We start from the raw sequence: 20461 nt of genomic DNA, 5'->3' as shown, positions 1-20461 counted from the left end.
GTACAGGGTGGAAGTGACTTTCAACACTGAAATTTTTAAGTTCTCCTTTGTCATCCTATTATTTTTGAACTCATCTCTTTCTTGAAGTGCCCTATCAAAAGCATCTTGCTAGGGCCAGCCCCGTGGCCGAGTTCACACGCTCTGCTGCGGCGGCCCAGGGTTTCGCCGGTTCGGATCCCAGGTGCGGACATGGCACCGCTCATTAGGCTATGTTGTGGTGGCATCCCACATGCCACAACTAGAAGGACCCACAACTAAAATATTCAACTATGTACTGGGGGTATTTGGGGAGAAAAAACAGGAAAAAATAGTATCTTGATAGTAACCAGCTAAAGATGCCAGCATAAACAAGGTCACTGAATAAATTTTCTTTCAAGTTATCGTAGGTGACAGTTTTACCCATTGTATAGTAAAATATTAAGGTTTTCAATTTCCCAGTACCAAAGCCATTGTCACATGTTTTAGGTTTTTATTACTGGTATCAATTTCTCTGTTAATTGAGCTTTTTTGCTAAGGTGATGGACAACCCCAAAATAGCAGTAGTCTACAATATTGATTTATTATTTATGCTATATGTCGGCTGGGCATTGACTGTAGCTACTCCTGGCTGTGTATCTGGGCATAAAGTCAGTGGAGTGCAGAGCTCAACTATTTAAGCTCTTTTGAAACCTCTGCTTTCCACCATGAGAATAGCATGTATCTGTTAGTGACAGCTTCTTTGCAGTGGGTCTTGAAATGATAAGACAGTAGAACAGAGCCCAGAAGAGCTGAAACTGTCTCATAATCCTCATGTTAAATAAATATTTGTTATAAGCCGCTGAGATGTCTGGGGTTGTGTTTGCATTTTTAGCACAAGTTTTCGCTTGTGTTAACATATATTAAAAGACTAAAGAAATTTACAAATACAATTTTCCTTCTGTACCTTGACCTATTAGAAAGGGAAATTGTTAGTATGGCGAAGTCTGAAGGAAGTAAGGAGGACCAGTGGGAAAAGACTCATTATTTGTAGCAAGCAGTGATAGTTATGGTTTATGGGAATTCTCTGCTTTGATAATGTTAAAAAAACCTCGAATAATAATCCCGTTTCTTAAGACCTTATGATAGACTTTTTAATTTATGTTTAAAAAAGAAAAGAACAGCTGCATGGTATTCCACTGTGTATGTATCACGATTCTTAAGATCTATCCCATGTATGAATACATTCTTTTAAAAACATTGTCATCTATTGTTTTGTACATGTGCAAATGTATTGGTTAGAAGACATTTCTCAAAGCAGAGCTGCTGGGTCAAAGGGTATTTGCATTTTTAATATCTGCTTCCTTCTGTAAGGGAGTAACAATTTGGGGAGGCAATTGGTCAATATCTATTTAAGAGCCATAAAAATGCTGTTTATATTTGACTGTCTATTCCCATCTCCATGAAATTGATTATCACAGTATTTACATACATGGAAATATTGAAGAAAGTTGAATGATTTTAGTTGCATGCTTTTCCTTCCATCAGTTAAAAGGTGAAACCCATATGACATTTGAAAATAAGCATACCCAATGATAGTTATGTGACAAAAAAGTTTCTGAAAAGATAAAAAGTGAATTATTTTTGTTCCAGTTTAATAATCTCTTAAGGGTTCAAGGAAGCAGTTGTCTGGTAGGTCATTGGATTTGGAATTGAGACATTGGGCAAATTGTTTGACCTTTTGCATCGTCATTTTCTTATCTGTCCAGTGGAATGGATTGGACTATATGATCTGAGTCCCTTCCAGCTCTCAAATCCACTGATGTAATTGTGTAGTTTGTAAAAATCTCAGTGAAATTCCTTGAACAGTAAAAAGGTTAGCAACAGCTCATCCAAGCTTCACGTGGTATTTCTTTATAGGATTGCTGTAGTTGAACGTATCCATAAAATTATGTGGTTAGCATTGGCATCATTTGATTGTCCTTCTAGAGCCTACTGTCATAACATAAATACTCATGTTAATTTCTGCTGTACACAGTTAGTATAAATATCATCCAATACTAATACTAGGATTACTGAGCAGTTTTTGTAGTTTGACCTGTTTAGTGATGTCAGTGAAATCCAGTGGTGATAGGAATGCTTAGATGCAGTGAGTTCAGCCCTGTTTGATATTATGCTTACTTGGCCGTATATTTTACCACTGTATGTGTAAGTTGGGAGCCTTTGCCCTTGCAGGGGATATTTCTTTGAATTCTAAAATGACCATATTTGATCATATACAATTCACTTCTGCAACTTTTTTCCCAGGGTATCTACTTTTTAAACATAATTTATAATAAATATGTAGAATATAACCTCCATAAGATGCAGGGATATCATCCATTTTATACAGTGTTGTATCCCCAGAGTCAAGAATAGTACCTTGGCATATAAGATGGTACTCCATGTTATTTTTATCAATGAGTGAATCACATTACAAAAAACTTGGAAAACAAATGGGAAAATCACTTGTCTGCTACATTAATGGCACTATAGTTTTTGTATCTTTTCATTTATTATATGAAAAGGATGGTTCTTCCCTTTTATGGTTGGATGGTAAAGACACTCCATTATATTTTACTTAAAGGTATTTTAAATTAGTCCTTAAATAAAAAATAAATTATAGCTTATTGTTATCCAAAATACTTACTCAGTTGACTGGGAGAGTATGGTTGAAGGAGAAGTATTAATGATACATGAAAGTTCATTGTCCACCCTTGCTCTCTCTAAAACAGGGTAACTGAAGAAGAAAAAAGTAAGAAAAAAGGGCAAGAGGAAAAGCAACCTAAAAAGCAGCTTAAAAAGGATGAAGAGGGCCAGAAGGAAGAAGATAAGCCAAGAAAAGAGCCAGACAAAAAAGAGGGGAAGAAAGAAGTTGAATCAAAAAGGAAAAATTTAGCTAAAACAGGGGTTACATCAGCCTCTGATTCTGAAGAGGAAGGAGACGATCAAGAAGGTGAAAAGGTAGAACATTTATGTACCCAATAAAATATTTGTTCTACTTTTAGATTCCTGTTAGTTCTTAATCTTAGTAAACTTTCAGTGTCTTTCAAAGTCTAACTTTTATAAACTGAGTTTCTTTACCTTTCTGAATAAACTTGAATTAGCTGTGTTAAAATACATTCTAGATTTCTTACCTTTTCACAAGAAATGGAAATTAAATATTATATAATAAACTTCCAAAACCCCACCTAGAAAAGGTAGAAAAGTTAGAGATTAAGCAAAATAGGCTGTGAGCAAGGAAGACAGATATAAAAGAGGTGCAATTATATATATGTATTTTTTTTTCTATTAATTATCCCAGTGATACTCTTACCACTCTTTTGACCTATTTAGTGTTCATTTATCAATGGTACTTTATTTCGATGCCACAGTTTGGGAATTTCATTAAAGCTATACATATCCTTCTCTGTAGAAAAACAAGTTTTGTGTATAGCCTTGCAGATCTACACACCCAGGTTGTGTAGATCTGTTGTTTATTTTTATCTGATTCGTTAGTACTTTAGAAACCAAAAATTTTCAAATCGAATAGGATGAGCAGTCTACTTATCAGTAAACACGTCCTTAAGTCAAAAATCATAGTGTAGAGGCAAACAGCCTGACGTACTTCATTTTAACCAAAGAACATTACTCCTATTGTGCAGAAAATAGATTTTAATTCCCCAAATCATCAAGGGAAAGTTAAACTTAGATAGCAGCAACATATGTAATTCTGAGATTTTTCTAAATTAGTAGTTTTAAGTATTTATTCCTTAAGAAAACCAGTTGCTTTTTTCTCCCAAGATTGTAATCATAAAAGCACTAGTCACTTGACTTAACAGTTAACTCATAAATCCATCCTAATTCTCAAAACAGAAGAGAAAAGGTGGAAGAAACTTTCAGACTGCTCACAGAAGGAATATGGTGAAAGGACAACATGAGAAAGAGGCATCAGATAGAAAACGCAAGCAGGAGGAACAAATGGAAACTGAGCAGTAAGTATTGTTTCCTAAATTTTGTTTCTTAAGCTAGCATGAAATGTTCAAACAGTAGAATCTCATTTTCCAGACCTTATGAAGCCTTTTAAAGAAGCAACTCTTCCTTTGTGTTAGAAAAACATCTTCAGTATATGATAATCGTGTTTCAGTCTTCATTCTTTTCTGAGTAAGAGGATGAAATTCACTGATGTAATCACCCTGTGAATTATTTTTAATTTAATCTGAAAGTGCAGATGGATTTAACTGTTAGTGGCTTTCCAGAAAATGGCCTCATCCTCTACTGTTTACTTGTATAGTGTTAAATACAGAGAGTGGTGATAATATATTGGTGGAGAAAGAAATATCCTTAATTTTCATACCACCATCAGGCCTCCCCCAAAAGACCAGCCAAAAATAAGAAGAGCACAGTTGGAAATCCAAGAAGCCAGTAAAAGTAAATCTAAAAGGCTGACAGGGTTTGCATTAGATGTGTGCCATGTAAATCAAGTTCCAAGCTGATTTCTCTTTTAAGTTTTGATACTTGGAGACAACATATACTTAGCATAGGGGAATTTCTTTCCCCTTTAATTTACTCTATAAAATAAGTGTATTAGAAGGAAAACAGCAATGGCAATGATGATTACGCTTCATGTGTTGTTATGTTTGTTTTCCTAGTTATCTTTAGACTGTCCCTTCGGGGTTCTTTCTCTGACAAGCGTTTCTTTGTGAAGCGCCTTGCATTTTTCTGACTAAAATTTGTTTATTTTGTTTTCGTGAGGTGGTGATTTTAGAAACATGTTCTAGGTTACTAAGACAAACCTAATGATAAGCAGTGAAACTCTTTAAAGTATTCTTAAATAATTTTGTACTTTTTCTTTATTTACAAGTATAGCATTTGACTATCTGCTTTCTTAGTTGTTTGGAGGATATATAAGCAGTTTGAGCTGCTTGAGGGAGTAATTTAAAAATTGATCTAACAGTCAGAAATGTTACTCCCTCTAATTGTTAGATTTTGATCATTTCTGTAAATATTGAAATTATTTTGTTACCTGCCCTCTTCTATCCTTTCACTGAAAAGTTGGACTGTGTGTTGCTTTTAACTTTATTATGCTCCCAAATTAAGATATAAAATTAGTTGTTGATTTACTAATCTAGCCCAACCCTTCTTCAGTATCTCAAAGTTATCTTTATGTGTTTCAGTTTCTTTTGAATGTCCTCCGAATGTAACTTTCTCAAATTCTAATATTTGTGTTTTCTTTCCTTCTCCTGTTATTACAAAACTTTGTACTTGGACAGTTTTGCTCTGTAAAGCATTTCAGATGCAGCTTGTGTGAAATGCATTATGCAAAATAAAGTTTATTGTATTGTATTCCCAGCCAAACAACATGTAATCTACAGTAATAAAAAATATATCTCATTTTGGGCTCAAAGCATTAATCCAGTTACTGAAAAGAGAATACAAGTGGAGCAAACAAGAGATGAAGATCTTGAGACAGACTCATTGGACTGAATTTCCCCCTCCCCCCCCTTGATGGAAGAATGTTCCAGATTCTAAATTGAGGACTTCATTAATGGCATTATTACTGTGTTATGATTGTTAAAAAAAAAAAACTTCCTGTAAGGTACACACTACATACTAAGGTCGGCCATCATTCCTGTTAAGTTTTTTTTACCAAGCTTAAAATGAAGCTTTGTGTTTGGAAGTTATAATAAGGTCAGATGAAGATGGTGGTTGTACATTATTTCATTTAGAAAATATAAAACTTCATTTTGTTTAAGCTAGGTGTTAAACTGGAATAGCTATTCTACCCTAGAGAATGGGGCAGCTGTGCCCTTCCCTTGACATTCCTTTGTTGTTTAATTCTTTAGAATCTTAATAATTGTTTTTTTTTAATCCTGAGAGATTAAACAGTAGACTTGTTAAGAAAACAAAAATGAAACTGTAACCAAAATTTTAAAATAAAGTTTTTTAAAAAAAAAACAAACTGATTTTTAGATATTTTTTTTGTTCTTGTCTATTTGAATTGGTTTATAATAGGGCCCGAACTCCAAGCCAAGGTACTAGAAATGATTAAGAATTCATTTTTAAATGGTTATTTTTGTGATTTACAGTAAAATGGTAATTTTATTTGTGAAACATGTAAATGTTAGTGAATGTCATTTAAGTTTGATATATTGGCAAAGAAACTATTTTAATATAAACTATTTAACCTTGAAACTGACTTCACACCTCTCAATTATCTATCCTTTGGAGATGTGGGAACAATTAAATCAGTCTATTTTGAACTGCTACTCTTAAAAATAATTGTGATGTAGAATTATGAAACAAAGGCATTCTTTTCCCACTATGACCTGTTTGACCATTGACCACGAGATTGGTCTTTTAACAACACACTGTTGCTGGGAAAAAACTTCACCATGACGACTGTTAAAATTATTTTGTGATGCTACTGAAAAATTATATTGTTAGAGTATTTATTTTAGCATGTTAATTTTTACATGTTTTGAGTTTTATACTTACAGTAGTTAATACTAATGTTGTGGCATTGCAGCATTCTAAAAATCAGTCAATTTTTGTGATCTAGGCTACTGACTTAAATTTTAACTTTTACTTAAGGGATTGTGGGCATTTGGTAATCCATCACAGAGTTCCAATATTTTGAAATATTTGTGTTAACATTTGATAGGCAGAATAAAGATGAAGGAAAGAAGCCAGAAGTAAAGAAAGTGGAGAAGAAGCGAGGTTAGTTGTTTCATTTTCTAAAATGTATAAAATTATGTTAAACATAGAAAGGAAGTTATAGACACTTAATTTTTCATGTATAAGTTTTGAAATCAGTCATCTTATGTTCTTAAATCCTACAAATAGACTTTTTCAAACCCTAATGGATTCTATATACATTGCATTGAATTTTAACTGTAATCAGGTGAAGATGCTAAGGAGTCGTGTTAATGCTCATTATCTGATGAAGTCAAATTTTTGCAACATTGCCAAAAGCTACATGTTTTCCCATTTTTGACAGATGGTTTCAGATAGATTTTCTATTTTTGGTCAAACTTGTAAGGTGAAGCAGGTGTTTAAGGTTGCAGACTGCTTATTTTAGAAACATATGCAGCTAGACTTCTTTTTGCTTATATGATGAATGTGACTTTCCTAAACCAAATAGTAAAAATGCCAGATAACTTCTTCGTGACGTAGGCAGACTACTAAGAACATTTTTTAAAATTCACCAAACCTTTCCATTATATTTTGCTTAGATGATACAGAAATATTGGGTTTGGAAAAACTATTTACTGTGTTTCACATTTTAATTTATAGAAACATCAATGGATTCTCGACTTCAAAGGATACATGCTGAAATAAAAAATTCACTCAAAATTGATAACCTCGTAAGTGTTTAATACCTCATTTAAAAATACAGTGCTGCTTTTATAGCTTCATATTTTATTTTCTCACAAGATTTTTGTAAGTATGTGTAAATTTAAGGTAACAGGGTCTGTTACTGGTTATTTTTAACTGCCTTGTTTGAGATTTTAAAAATAAACTTTAGAAATAGATTATATAGGTTGTGGTGATTAACAGTTATGAAATCACTGTTTTGTCATGAAGGATGTGAACAGATGTATTGAGGCCTTGGATGAACTCGCTTCACTTCAGGTCACAATGCAGCAAGCTCAGAAACACACAGAGATGATTACAACACTGAAAAAAGTAAGTGATCTGGAGTTATGCAGAAATTTTAAAATTTCCTTATTATCACCACTTCATTAAAAAGTAACTTTAAAAAAATCAGGAAAACAATTATGAATGTGTATTTTGTTTTCTCAGATACGGCGATTCAAAGTTAGTCAGGTTATCATGGAAAAGTCTACAATGTTGTATAACAAGTTTAAGAACATGTTTTTGGTTGGTGAAGGAGATTCTGTGATCACACAAGTGCTGAATAAATCTCTTGCCGAACAAAGACAGCATGAGGAAGCAAATAAAACCAAAGATCCAGGGAAGAAAGGGCCAAACAAAAAACTAGAAAAGGAACAAACAGGTAAGTGGGAATAAATCCTTCACAGGGACTGCTTTTTAAAAATGGCTTTGATGTACAATCTGCTTAATACCTTATCTACATTAAATGACGTAAAAAATCAAAGCATTTAGCAGAATGTAGTAAAGTGCTCAACCTTAGCTTCTGCTTTTTAATCCAGTTTAAGTTCTCATCAAGTTTAAATTAGTTGTAGTTAAATACTACTACTAGTAGTGGTTGTTAATCCTCTTTTCATTTAAATTAGGAAAAATTTCTAACCTACACACAAGTAGAAATGAACTTCCCATGTCCCCATCACCCACCTTCAGCAATTATCGATAGATGATCATTGGTTTTTCATACCCCCGTCAAGTTTCTCTCTGATACCCCTGAGGATTATTTTGAAGCAAGTTCTAGGTACGCCATTTCAACCATAAATATTTTAGGATGTATCTCTGACACACTCTTAAAACCACAGTACCATTATCCAGCCTCTAATTCCTGTTATTAAATGTCTTAGCAACAGCTGCTTAATCTAGAAACCAGCATTCCAAAGGAGTTGGAATTTTTTACTCATTTAATAGGGAATCTCCTTAGAGATTTGTTAATGAAGTAAGATATACAGGGAAGTCCTCATAGTTTAATTAGTAATAGGGCACAAAATCATGTTAATTAGGAAATACTGCTTTTGACACTTTGTTCTAAAATACCAATATTGATAAATACAAAATTTTACTGTGATTCACAGTTGTTTTTTCTAAGAACTAGAATAAATCGTAATGCTCTAAAGAGTTGTGCCACCCATAGTCTTCCTGATAATGGTAACATGGAATAATCAGATTAATACTCTACTTCTTGTACCCAGATATATGTAGTAACCTTGCTTCTTATTGTGCCTCACCTATCACAAGGATTACAGTGTAATTTCAAATAAAATACATTAAGTATTAGAAACTTCAGGGCCATGTTTTATTTTTGATTTTGGATCTTGAGAGACCATCTTAAAGTTTTAGAAGATCTAACAGTTTTTCCGCCGGATCCTTCTAAAGGTTCAAAGACTCTAAATGGAGGATCTGATGCTCAAGACAGTAATCAACCACAACATAATGGAGATAGCAATGAAGACAGCAAAGACAGCCATGAGGCCAGCAGTAAGAAAAAGTGAGGACATGTTTTAATGGGTGGTAATGTGTGCTTTTGTTTAATTTTTAAGTCATATTCTTGTTCCAAGGTTGTTTGTAAAGGGGGTTGTATTTTGATCACTCCCTGAATTCAGGAAGAAAGATAAAAATCAAAAGGGCAAAATTTATAACTAATTTGCCACCGTAGTCAAGGGAAGAGAGCTAGGTAGGAATCCAGTTTTAAAAAAGAACTATTCTTCCTCGTACTCCTTTCACTGATACACCTTTAATAATGACTCATGTTCATACTTTCTTGAATTGTGACACGATAATACAAAAATCAGATCTAGAATCACAGCCTCTTTTGTATTATAGTACCCACTCTAAAATAACTAGATAGGGAACTATAGTTACCCAAGTCTTGGTTTGTTCTGTTTAAGAACTTGGAATCAAGCATCCCTAATTCCGAAATGCAGGAAATCTTGCGTGTGTGTATATCATCCCTTCTTTCTACTGAAGTTTGTAATATGTTGGTATCACTGATAAAACACTTTCATGTAAAAGACAATTCATTTTAAAGCTAGAAATGATGGAAAGGGCCTGGGCCATGATGCTTCCCTGAGTTATTTTGCTTGATCTGCATATTACTTTGGGAAGAAGACACAACAGGGTAAAACAAAATTTTGAACACAAAAAGTCAAGATTTTGTTTTTTTTTAATCTTTTGGTGATTTAAAAAACAATGCATTTAATGTCTTTTTTTTCTCCTGAGGAAAAAAGCCCTAATCCCAGTTGTCACACCTTTCTGTCCCCCTTTTCTGTAGGCCATCCAGTGAGGAGAGAGAGACTGAGATATCTCTGAAGGAGTCTACGCTAGATAACTAGTTTGACATACCTGGAATATAAAGAACATTTGAGAAGTTTGTAATGGTTTTCATTTGAAATATTTAGACTGCTGAAAGTTTAAAATTTTTATAAGCATAGGTTTTGATGTTTAAAACTTGTTTTGAGGGAGAAAATCCCTTTATCTTTGTTTAAAAGTAATTAAACATTATTGCTAATTGTACTTGTGCAGTATTAACGGCTACATTATACAGTAAATGTGAGGGAAAATCCATTTAGGAAATGTTAAACTGCTTTTCCAGACATTGGTTGTAGCATATTTTCAATTAGTGTGTGTATGTTAATGTGTAATTGATAGTAGAAGTTACATTTTTAAAACTGCTACTTGTATAAAAACCTTTCCTCTTTTTCCCAAATACTGTGGGTTTTGTGCATAGTTTTTACAAATCTTGGATTTACCAGACTGTCTTTTCACTGTTTGTGGGTTTTGTAGAAGTTATGCATTTTTATGGTAGATAAAATGTTACTTCTATACAAGTACTCACTCCGTTCTTTTATCAAAAAGTTAATTTTAATCTCACAGTCTACATTGTGCTATATTCTCCTGCTGCTTTGTAACAATGTGTGGTCTGTATGCCTTTTTGTATGACAACTAGATTATCCAACTGACATGGAACTGACAATCTACGGGGTACAAAACTCACGTGAACTTTCGAAGGTAATTTAGTTTTGTGGCTGGGAATTCGAGTCACATGACTTACCTGCAGAGAGCAGACTGGGTATATATAGGAATGGATCTGGCTTTAGGGGTCAACCATCTAAGAGCCCTTATAGGCACCAGTAGCTGAAACTGAAAACTAAATGATAAAAGTTTATTTTTCAAGGAATGTCTCAAGTTGCTGAATTTTTTAAAGTCACTCATTAAGGAAGTCAGTAAGTAGTATTTTTTTAATTGGGAACAAACCAGCCATGATGCTTATGCAGTAAATAAAAGTAAATACTATATAAGGAAACATAAGGAATTTTTATTTCTATATCATACATGTGACAGGCTTGCAAAAAGGGGAATCATTCGTTGTTCCGAGGCAGCAGACGAAGTAAAGGAGTGCTGTGATGGTCTGTATATTCATATATGGACTAATCAGGGCGAACTGAGGGTAACACAAATCTACGGAAAACTTAACACGCAGAATTTCTAAGAGATTTTGGATATTAGGTCAGTTGGTGGTTTTCAGTAGCTGAAAGACTTTTCATGTTTTGAAATTATGAATATGGGGAAAAGGCTTATACCAGTGTTTGCATGTGACATGCATTTATGTTTTGACCTCTCGGATAATTGTTTTCATCTATAGATGGAAAGTTTTAATTATTTTAATAATTGGTGTTTTGCTTTCGAGAGGTCTTACAATGGAACTAGGACCCACTGTTTCGAGGGAACTCTTGCTATTACATTATATCTGTTTGGTCCTTAATACAATTTAAATTTGGACAGATTTATTCTAGTTAAACCATAGGTGTCAACATGTAAACTTGTTTTGATTAAAGAATTTTTCTATCAAACTCTACTAGTAAATTACTTCTTTACAAAAAGTGTGTTGGAATTCTGGATTTGCTTCTAAGGGAGTAATTTCTTGGTTAACTTGGCATAGAGATTGTGTTGTTTGGGGAGACAGGGTAATTAAAACGTAAGCTCAAAATGATAAAAATAAAGGAAATGTTATTTTTCATTCCTCCTCCCTTTTTTTCTGTGACCCAACAGATCTAGATAGTTTTACCAAGAAACCACAGCAAATTCAAATTCTAGAGAGATACATAGCAGCTTTCTGGATAATCTGTTTGCTTGTGTGGGCTGACCTTGCTCTAACCAGTTATTTATGTAGTGTTAAAACACACTTGCCTTCTCTTTTATCTGAATCTTCATTTTAAGAAATGTTTCTCTTTGTTGCAAGTTGATTCACAGATAACTACCACTTTCAGGAGCATTGGCTCAATTTGTGTATTTGGTCAAAACTCCACAGCTGAACAAGTCACTAGGGGATAATTTAAATGAGAAGCTAGCAAAAAAGACAAAAAAACAAAACAAAAAAACAACTCTTTTTGGTATGTATAAACAACACCTATTTCTTGGTGCTTTTTAACCACTGGATAACATTTAAAGAAGTAAATTATGCATGACCCAGCAGAATCAACTGTTGGAAGGTTTTCTCGGCTGCCTAGGAGAAATTTCAGATGTAATATATCAATTACAGAACCTGAACGGGATTTTGTATGTGTAAATAGCTTGAAAAGCCTTACAGTTGCTGTTATATCCTGTGTTTTAGTAGGATGATTGATTTTACCCAGTTTTTGCTGTTAACTGATTGTAGTGTACCCACACACACTTACCTGGCTCAAGATGTCAGGTCAAGATGAAGTCTGCCATCTAGTCCTATACAAAAGCGAAGGCTCCGCTAACAACTTATTTTGTCCCATTGGCTAGAGAACGGATGATCTATTGGAAATAGCAAACCCATCATTACACCTTAAGAAATGAAGCTTCTTTATAGGTAGAAATGTGTTTATATTTGTGCTATGTAATGATAAATGGAACAAAGGTCAAATTATCCTTTAAGCATACTGAAGCCTGAAAAAGATGTTTAAGGAAATAAATACCTAAGTAGTGATTTCATGCATGACCATCCACTATTTTATCAAAATCTAATTCGGTTCAAACTACAGAGGATGTTGAAAATTCATGACAGTTTCATATTTGCTTTTTTCTTTGTAGATGTACTCAGTCATGTTGTGTTTAATACTGAATTTCGCAGGTATAAAATCCCTGATTCAAGACATCTTTTATGCCTATTTCAAATTCAGGAGCTTCTTTTGACTTGAACTTGGTGGGAGACCTGTATAACTGATACAGTGGCAAATTCTAGGAGTAACCTAGTTAGCTTTTCCTTTCTACATTTCACCAGGAAACGATAAGACAAAGGTATCTGAGCCTTTGTAACTTCAGTTAAAAAGTTAACCTTAAGAACCAGCAGGATAACATTCTCAATAAATGATACAACAAGAATTTCAACAGCAGTTAATGTTTTAACTGACAATCTTCCTTTTAGGAATTGATTGGCACCACATGTGGATTAATGCTTCCATTATGACAGTTCACTTCCTGGGATTTGCCATTTTGAGAATATGAAATGATGAGAATGAATAAAAGTGCACAGACCCTTGCATACTAATTAATGCAAGACCTATGAGGAATGCAGTGTAAAAATAAAGGAAGCAAAAATGCATTTTTACCTGTGGAACTTTTGGAAATTGCATAAATCTATGGTTTTCCAGCAGAATTTTCAATCTGTTAAATTGAGCATAACTGGAAACATGAAAGTAAAAATTGACGCAGTAACATAAGCCAGTGTACTGACTTAATCAGTGACTGAGAACACCGCTAGACATACCGGAAACAGGCGCTTGTCCTCTACACAACAGGTGACTTAATCGGCTATGTGGCATTTAAGTCCATAAAACATTTCACTGTCAATGTTTCAGACAGACAGGCTTAGACAGTCTTCATCAGTTTTTGATTTATATGGTAAATGTTCTTAGTCATCCAGGGAATGTGGAGTTCAGTCACATTTAAGACAACCTAGAAGAGAGAAAGTGAAATATAAATATTACACATTTAAAATGAACTATTTTATAACATTTCTAAAAGTCTTAAACAGAAAGTTTCCACCGAAAAACTTTTCCAGAAAAACATTTCAATATAGATAGCTACAATTTTTTCTGATGATTTAGGCTTTGGAATGTATCAAAGTTGTTCCTTGGACCAGAATGATAGAAGAGAATAACTAGGATTTTCATAGTAAGGGGGCCGGAAGAATGGAAGAGCTGTGCCAGAGGAACTCCTGTGTTTTCTTTTTGCAAAAAGAATACTGGGTATTACTGCTCAAGAACGTGAGCCAGAGCTAGCAATTCCCAGGACTTAGTATGTCTCAGTGGTCATACTACATAAAATCTGTGATTTTTTCTAAATCATAAAAATGTTAAATTAACATACATTTTAAACTCAGCATTTGTGATTCACAAGAAGTTCTTGTCAAGAAGTGAAGCTTCAATTTAAATGTTACTTCTATGAAGGTATGAGTATATACTCAAGATCTTTTTATATTCATTATTCATGAAGTGTTTCATTAAAATGTTCAGTGGTCTATATTCTACCCAAACAAAACCTAACTTGATTACAAAAGAGCCCACTGTGAGATTAAATTACACAATAGCTATTCTTAATACTGTATTTTTAAAATAAACTTTTATTCTTAACTTCTCCCTTATTTTCATTACAGATATTTGAAGCATCTTTACCTTGGAAGCCTCAATGGTACAAGGTGTAGCTCTCACATTCTTCAAAGAATTTTCAAAACTGCCACCACTTGATGTATTATTCATTGAATTTTGCTAATGATAGATGAGCAAAACGTACTCTGGATACAGAATGAATAGGCAAGCCACAGACTGGGAGAAAATCAGAATACATGTATCTGACAAAGTATTTATATTCAGAATATATAAAACACTCCTACAACTCAATAAGATAAACAACTCACTTAAAAATGGGCAAAAAGCACTAACTGAAAACTGTACTTTGGAATAAATACTAAAGTAATTTAATTTATTTCTAAACATCTAAATGCAATCAAGTTACTTTGTAAGACAATCTGTGATTTGAACTTTGGGGGTTGGGGGGCGGTGGTAACTTTAGCTGATTGTTTCAAGTGGATCCTGCTCCGTAGTGGCATTTCTTGGAAATAAAGTCACCATCCAAGCGTAGTTATTTCACAAGGGTACACTTGTTATTAGTTAAAGGTTCCAGGATCAACATAAGGATAGGCGAGGAATTCCCCCAGTTTGTTGCCTTCTGAATCATAGTGGAGCATTCGGAAGCAAACATCACAAAAGAAACATGGGTCCTCAGGTGCAAAACTGTCATTGTTTGTCACCCATCTGTAGTTAAAAAAAAAAGGTATAGCATTACAATCAACTTTCTCATGCTGTAAGTTATGATCTGTAGTAATATGTATACATAACATTCCCACTATTGCCTTATCATTCTATCTTAATACATTACAATAATCCTTTATATGAGTTTCTATATATATATAGACATATCACTACCAAAACTGCATAAGGCAAAAGGGCAATTAACAGAAACACTGCAGAAAGCTGTTTCTCTGAAAGACTTTTTAAAGGTAAGTAGAGAATAATAATAGATATGTATTTGAAAGCATCATATACTTTTGCCATGACATACCTGTACTCCAAGTAACTTTTAATATGAACATCATTTTCTTCTAATAGGCCATCTTGAAAAACCAAAATAAATTAGATGCTACAGGCCTGATAAACTTTTGCTTAATTTATCTTTCTAACTGGTAAATTATTACTGGTTAATGTGAAACTCCAGCTGTTTTACCTAAAAAAATGTTAGAGTGTATACAAATGGGAATATGGGCAACATTATTCAACTGAGGCTTGCTTTTTTTTTTGGCCTGAGATGTTACTGGTCATAGTAAGATGAAAATGCTATGTTTTGGTCTACCTCAATTCTACATCTCATGGAATGCTTTAACATTTCCTGATTTCCATTTTGATCTGATAAATAATTTATTAATTATGTTTTCTTATTAATCATTTAGAAAAGCATATTGTAAGCGAGGAGCCCAAAACAAATTGATGATACTAAATTCTTCCCTTTTCCTCTGAATGGTTTTATGATTCTGATCCACAGTTAAGAAATAATCTAAACATGCAGAATCATGTACAGCAAAAATTTTATAAAACCATACTTTGATCTCATATATGAAATGCTGTTAGGTTTTCATGGAAGAAAAGCTGACTTTGTAAACTACAGACAAGAGGCAGAAAGAACATGGCTCCCTGATGACACTGAGCATTGTATCAACCAAACTAGAGTCTGCCCTACACCAGACTTCCACTGTACGTGGGAATTCATTTCCTTATTGTTTACAACGTGGGTGTAACCTACTAAAGTGACCTGCAGCACTTCCCTACTAGATAAAGCACTTTTGTATTATTTATACCCCAAAGCATAAGTCCTCAGATTCAGAATAGAAAAGAACTGAAATACCAAAAAGGAAAAGTACTTGACAAATGAAAACCAATACTTCTCAAAAAATAGGTATCACTTACCTGGCTGTGTACATTTTACAAACAAAACATTTTCTGGTCCATAGCCAATGCTTTTTGATAAGAAGGGGATAAAGTGTCCTATCCAAGCAGTCATCACGATGCACAAGCCTTTTGTACATGAGAAAATAAATGAAGATACTAAGTACAATTTTTGTGATCTGTATAGAAATATATCTGTACCTCAACATTAAGAACACAGCAGGTCTATTTTTCAAATTTTTGCTTACAAAGATACACGAACAAACTGACTTGTTACACTGGGTTTGACCAAATAGTCTTCCACAAAACACTATCTCCAAAAGAGCATTTTGGATTAAACAATGTTTTCTTTCTTGTGGAACTTCTCAAATCTCTTTATGATAGTGTGCACTGTAACTCTAAGAGGGAGATACTGTATGCAGCTTTTCTTAAATGTATTCCATCAAAAGAATCTTTGCTCGATACTTCGTACCTTTTTTTTGGTGAGAAGGATTGGCCCTGAGCTAACATCTGTTGCTAGTCTTCCTCTATTTTTATGTGGGATGCCACCACAGCATGGCTTGATGAGCAGTGTGTCGGTCCACGCCCAGGATCCAAACCTGCAAACCCCAGGCTGCCCAAGCAGAACACATGAACTTAACCACTACACCACTACACCACTGGGCCAGCCCCCTTTTTTTATGGAACATAGTTTGAGCAACTGTTTCATTTAACTATTTTATCTAGCTATTTTACCTAGATTAACTGGTTATGTGTTACTACATGGCTCTTGTTGCTTACTGTCCCCCTTATTAGAATCCAAATCTGGCACCTGGTATAATGTGAATTGGTAGGACTTTAGTTTTAGGTGTCAGAATTAAAAAATTCTAAGTGGAAGTCAATCTCCACTATGCCACTAATAAGCTGAGTGGGTTTGGGTAAATCCCTTAACCATGCTCAGATTCTTTTCTGAAAAATGAAGGGGCTGATAAGAATATTCTAAAGGCCTCTGACAGTTCTAAAACTTGATTTTTCTTTTTGGTAAGAAAGAGCAGCAATATATCAACTTCACCAGAAAATGATTATTAAACTTTTAAGTTTGTCAACTATTAAACTGTGGAATGGCACTGAATTAAAAAATCCACCTGTAAGATAAAAGTGACTTTTCTGGGGCTGGCCCTGTGGTATAGTGGTTTAGTTTGGCGCACTCTGCTTAGGCAGCCTGGGTTCACGGGTTCAGATCCCTCACAGAGGCCTAGACCACTTGTCAGCCATGCTGTGGCAGCGATCCACATATAAAATAGAGGAAAGACTGGCAGAGATGTTAGCTCAGGGCTAATTTTCCTCAAGCAAAAGAAGAGGAAGATTAGCAACAGAAGTTTGCTGTGAGCTCAGGACTAAAATTCTTCAGCAAAAGAAAAAACAATGACTTGTATTCTAAATTAGGTTCAAAAAACAACTTAGGAAAATCCTACTGCAAATGCTTAATAGGTGTAAATTGTTTTTCCAAGTTACCTTGAGTTTAAGGAATGACACTGGACAGCAATATGCCTGCACTCTAAGAAATGGAAGGAAACTAAGATCATCAGAGAAAAGTGGACTGTCTTCCATTTTATGCTTATTCTGAGGCACATTCTCCTTCAGTGAGTGGAAAAGCAGACAGAACAGCTTATATAACATTTAAAGAACACATTATTGAAGAAAGAAACGTACATAATTAAGTCATATAAATCCATGAGGTGTATGTGCTCTCGTGACTCTTGCTTCAGCAATTCTTCCACTAGGGCAACTGTTTTCCATTCTTAACTGTTTCTTTTTAATTTAGCTCCTCAGCACCCCTCTACAGAACTATTGTAACTTTGGTTGAATAGAATTTAATGTTTAAATTATGATGAGTTAATACTACTTCCACCTAAGCTACACAATTGACTGTGGGTTCCTCTTACTGTGTAACACTATGTTTTCCAGCTACTAATTCTCTCACGTTTACATTTGCTTAGGTTTCAGTGTACCTGTCACTAATTCAGTTCCCTGTTCTCTGAGAGAACGGGAAACGTACTCTCCACGTGGGTTATGCACCAAGGGGAGGTCTAGCAGTTCTAGAAATCCTTCCTGGGTCCCCCGTCCTGCTCCAATCTCCGGACTAAGCTGTTCTCTAGGTCTGCTATCCAACCATCATTCTGGGACTTCTCTTTCCTATCATTGAGTTCCTTTTATGTCTTATCTATTCAGCTTTGCATTCCATGTTTTTCTTTTTTAAGGTTTAGTCTTCATGTGAAGTACTTCCTCTGGTAGCTTCCTGAGAATGAGTGCACAGGAGGTAAATTTTTGGAGAGTGGTCACTAAGATGCAAGAAAAGTAAAAGCAGGGACTTTCTAAAAGCAGTTCCTATTAGTGGGATAATAACAGCATGGGTATATCATTGCTCCACAAAAAACCTTTAAAATGGCCTCTCAGAAGAATCAAACCAGGGAAAGAGCAGAGCTCATTCCTATATATTAGTCCTCCATAAATTGAGATTGCCTGAGTGAGGAAATGAATAGCCCTATTCATGAGGAAGAGAGATAGCAGCTATACAACATGTGTGATTAATCCCCAATCTCATTTTAGACTACTTTAGTTCTTCCCACTTCAAACCTCTATCAAAGCATCAAGACTTCACATTTGCCAAAATTAGAATTACTCTTCTCTTCCCTTAGTTCTTTTTATCTCCTTTAACATTTTGGCAAAAAGACAAGGAACCTAGAAAAACAGTTTTAAATTAGTAAAGCAAAGGGCCTACAGGAGATACAAAGTGGATGACAACTACCTTACTGACAGCGTCTAATATACAAATGGAGATACCTTTAAAAGTATTTACAGATTTCTAAAACCTTCTAATAAACAGTAAAGAATTTATTACAGACTTTCCAAACAATGAACAACAGGATGCAAATGGGTGCAGAGTTGGTCATTGCATGGAAAGCAGATACTGACTTTTGCTGCTTCCGAGCCAAGCGGCAGCAATGATTACTTTTATTCCTCTTATTTAAAAAAAAAAAACCTGTTCTTTTTATACTGTGAAATAAAGAAGAGAATAGAACAAAGAACAAAATGTCCCGAGTGCTGCCACTTACCTTATGTCGGTAATGACAACAACATGTTCACAGTCTCCCTGGTGACAGTATAAGTAAGGAAAACCCAGTTTAATACACAAGTCATTGAAGGTGAAATCTTCCATGCTTGCAGTCTGAAACTTTCCATAGCCTCTATCATGCGACTCTGACCACTCAATGATGGTTCTGAGGGGGGAAGGTGAAGAAGTATCATTGCCCCACAGAAAGCTCACTGTGACAGAAGACGGTGTGTGACTGCAGCACTGCACAAAACCTGGCTCCCTCGATTGACTGGATAGTTGCCATCGTGAGATGAAAATTGAAGTGGTTGATACAAGTTGGAATTAGGAATTCTGAATTTTTCTTCACTCATACAGCAGCAGTTCTCAAAGTGTGGTTCCTGAGACCCCACAAGGGTTCGTGAGGTTAAAATTATCCTTACAATAAACCTAAAATGTCATTTGCCCTTTTAAGCTCTTATTCTCTCATAAATGACCAGTTTTCTGGAGGCTACGTGATGTGTTATCACTTCAGATCAAATGGAAAATGTACAGTGATGCCACTCTTCTCGTTATTTTATTTTGGAAAAGTTATTTTTCACAAAATGTTAATTGTTAACCTGTATTGGGATTATTTACATTAGTTAATATTTAAAATATTTTTTAGTTCAATTTCTAATATGGTAAAATATTGATAGTTATAACCCACATAAACAAAAGCTCTTTGGAGTCTACTATTTACAGTATAAAGGAGTGCTGAGACCAATAAGTTTCAGAACTGCTATATTAGAATACAGATACAAAAGGCTGTAATGAAAGAGAATTTATATAAACAAAAAATATGCATATATACTCTAGTTGCTAGGACACAATAAAAGTACAGTCTAATACTAGATATAGATTTTTCATGTAGGTACTTAACCAACTATATATATATATATACCTACATATATATACACTCATCTAGGACAAACGATAGTTTACATTGGACATGTAGAAAAAATGGTGAAAGATTAATTTACTGCTATCAACTAAATATGAAGACAGATGAATAAAATGTTGAAGTGGAATTTAATTTTTTTTAGATGTATCTAAGGCTCAATACAAGATTTACTGTAATTCCTAAAATAGTAGATAATACATTTAAAAAATAATTCCGGACAGCTGGCAAAGGTCTTGAAATGGTCTATTTATGCCTTTAGTAGGAAAATTTTCTTTTTCGAGTAAAAATTTTTGATTAACCTTTTAATTTACTTGATTACTAATTTACGATTACTTTTTG

General features: G+C 34.3%; 2 protein-coding genes across 8 annotated transcripts in view; one reads left to right on the top strand and one right to left on the bottom strand.

The window, feature by feature from the left end:
* PSIP1 (PC4 and SFRS1 interacting protein 1) overlaps window positions 1-11659 on the top strand; it is a 38082-nt gene extending 26423 nt beyond the window's left edge. The window contains exons 9-16 of one of the 6 annotated variants that reach the window (XM_023627021.2): window positions 2730-2958; window positions 3850-3968; window positions 6638-6693; window positions 7270-7340; window positions 7561-7662; window positions 7780-7993; window positions 9019-9130; window positions 9914-11659. In XM_023627021.2, coding sequence (XP_023482789.1) covers window positions 2730-2958; window positions 3850-3968; window positions 6638-6693; window positions 7270-7340; window positions 7561-7662; window positions 7780-7993; window positions 9019-9130; window positions 9914-9974 — 964 coding nt within the window. In that variant the 3' untranslated portion in view covers window positions 9975-11659. 6 annotated transcript variants of the gene reach the window in all.
* A 2902-nt stretch (window positions 11660-14561) lies between these two features.
* Window positions 14562-20461, bottom strand: part of SNAPC3 (small nuclear RNA activating complex polypeptide 3) — a 37871-nt gene continuing 31971 nt past the window's right edge. For both annotated transcript variants that reach the window (XM_023627382.2, XM_023627385.2), the window contains 3 exons: window positions 19202-19366; window positions 16128-16235; window positions 14562-14921 (listed from right to left, as the gene is read on the bottom strand). In XM_023627382.2, coding sequence (XP_023483150.1) covers window positions 14774-14921; window positions 16128-16235; window positions 19202-19366 — 421 coding nt within the window. In that variant the 3' untranslated portion in view covers window positions 14562-14773. The remainder of the gene's footprint in view (window positions 14922-16127; window positions 16236-19201; window positions 19367-20461) is intronic.

Source organism: Equus caballus, chromosome 23 (assembly GCF_041296265.1).
Source record: "Equus caballus isolate H_3958 breed thoroughbred chromosome 23, TB-T2T, whole genome shotgun sequence".
In the NCBI taxonomy this organism is placed as follows: Eukaryota; Metazoa; Chordata; class Mammalia; order Perissodactyla; family Equidae; genus Equus; species Equus caballus.
The sequence above is the reverse complement of the archived record's forward strand: the minus strand, read 5'-3'. Positions and strand labels throughout refer to the sequence as shown.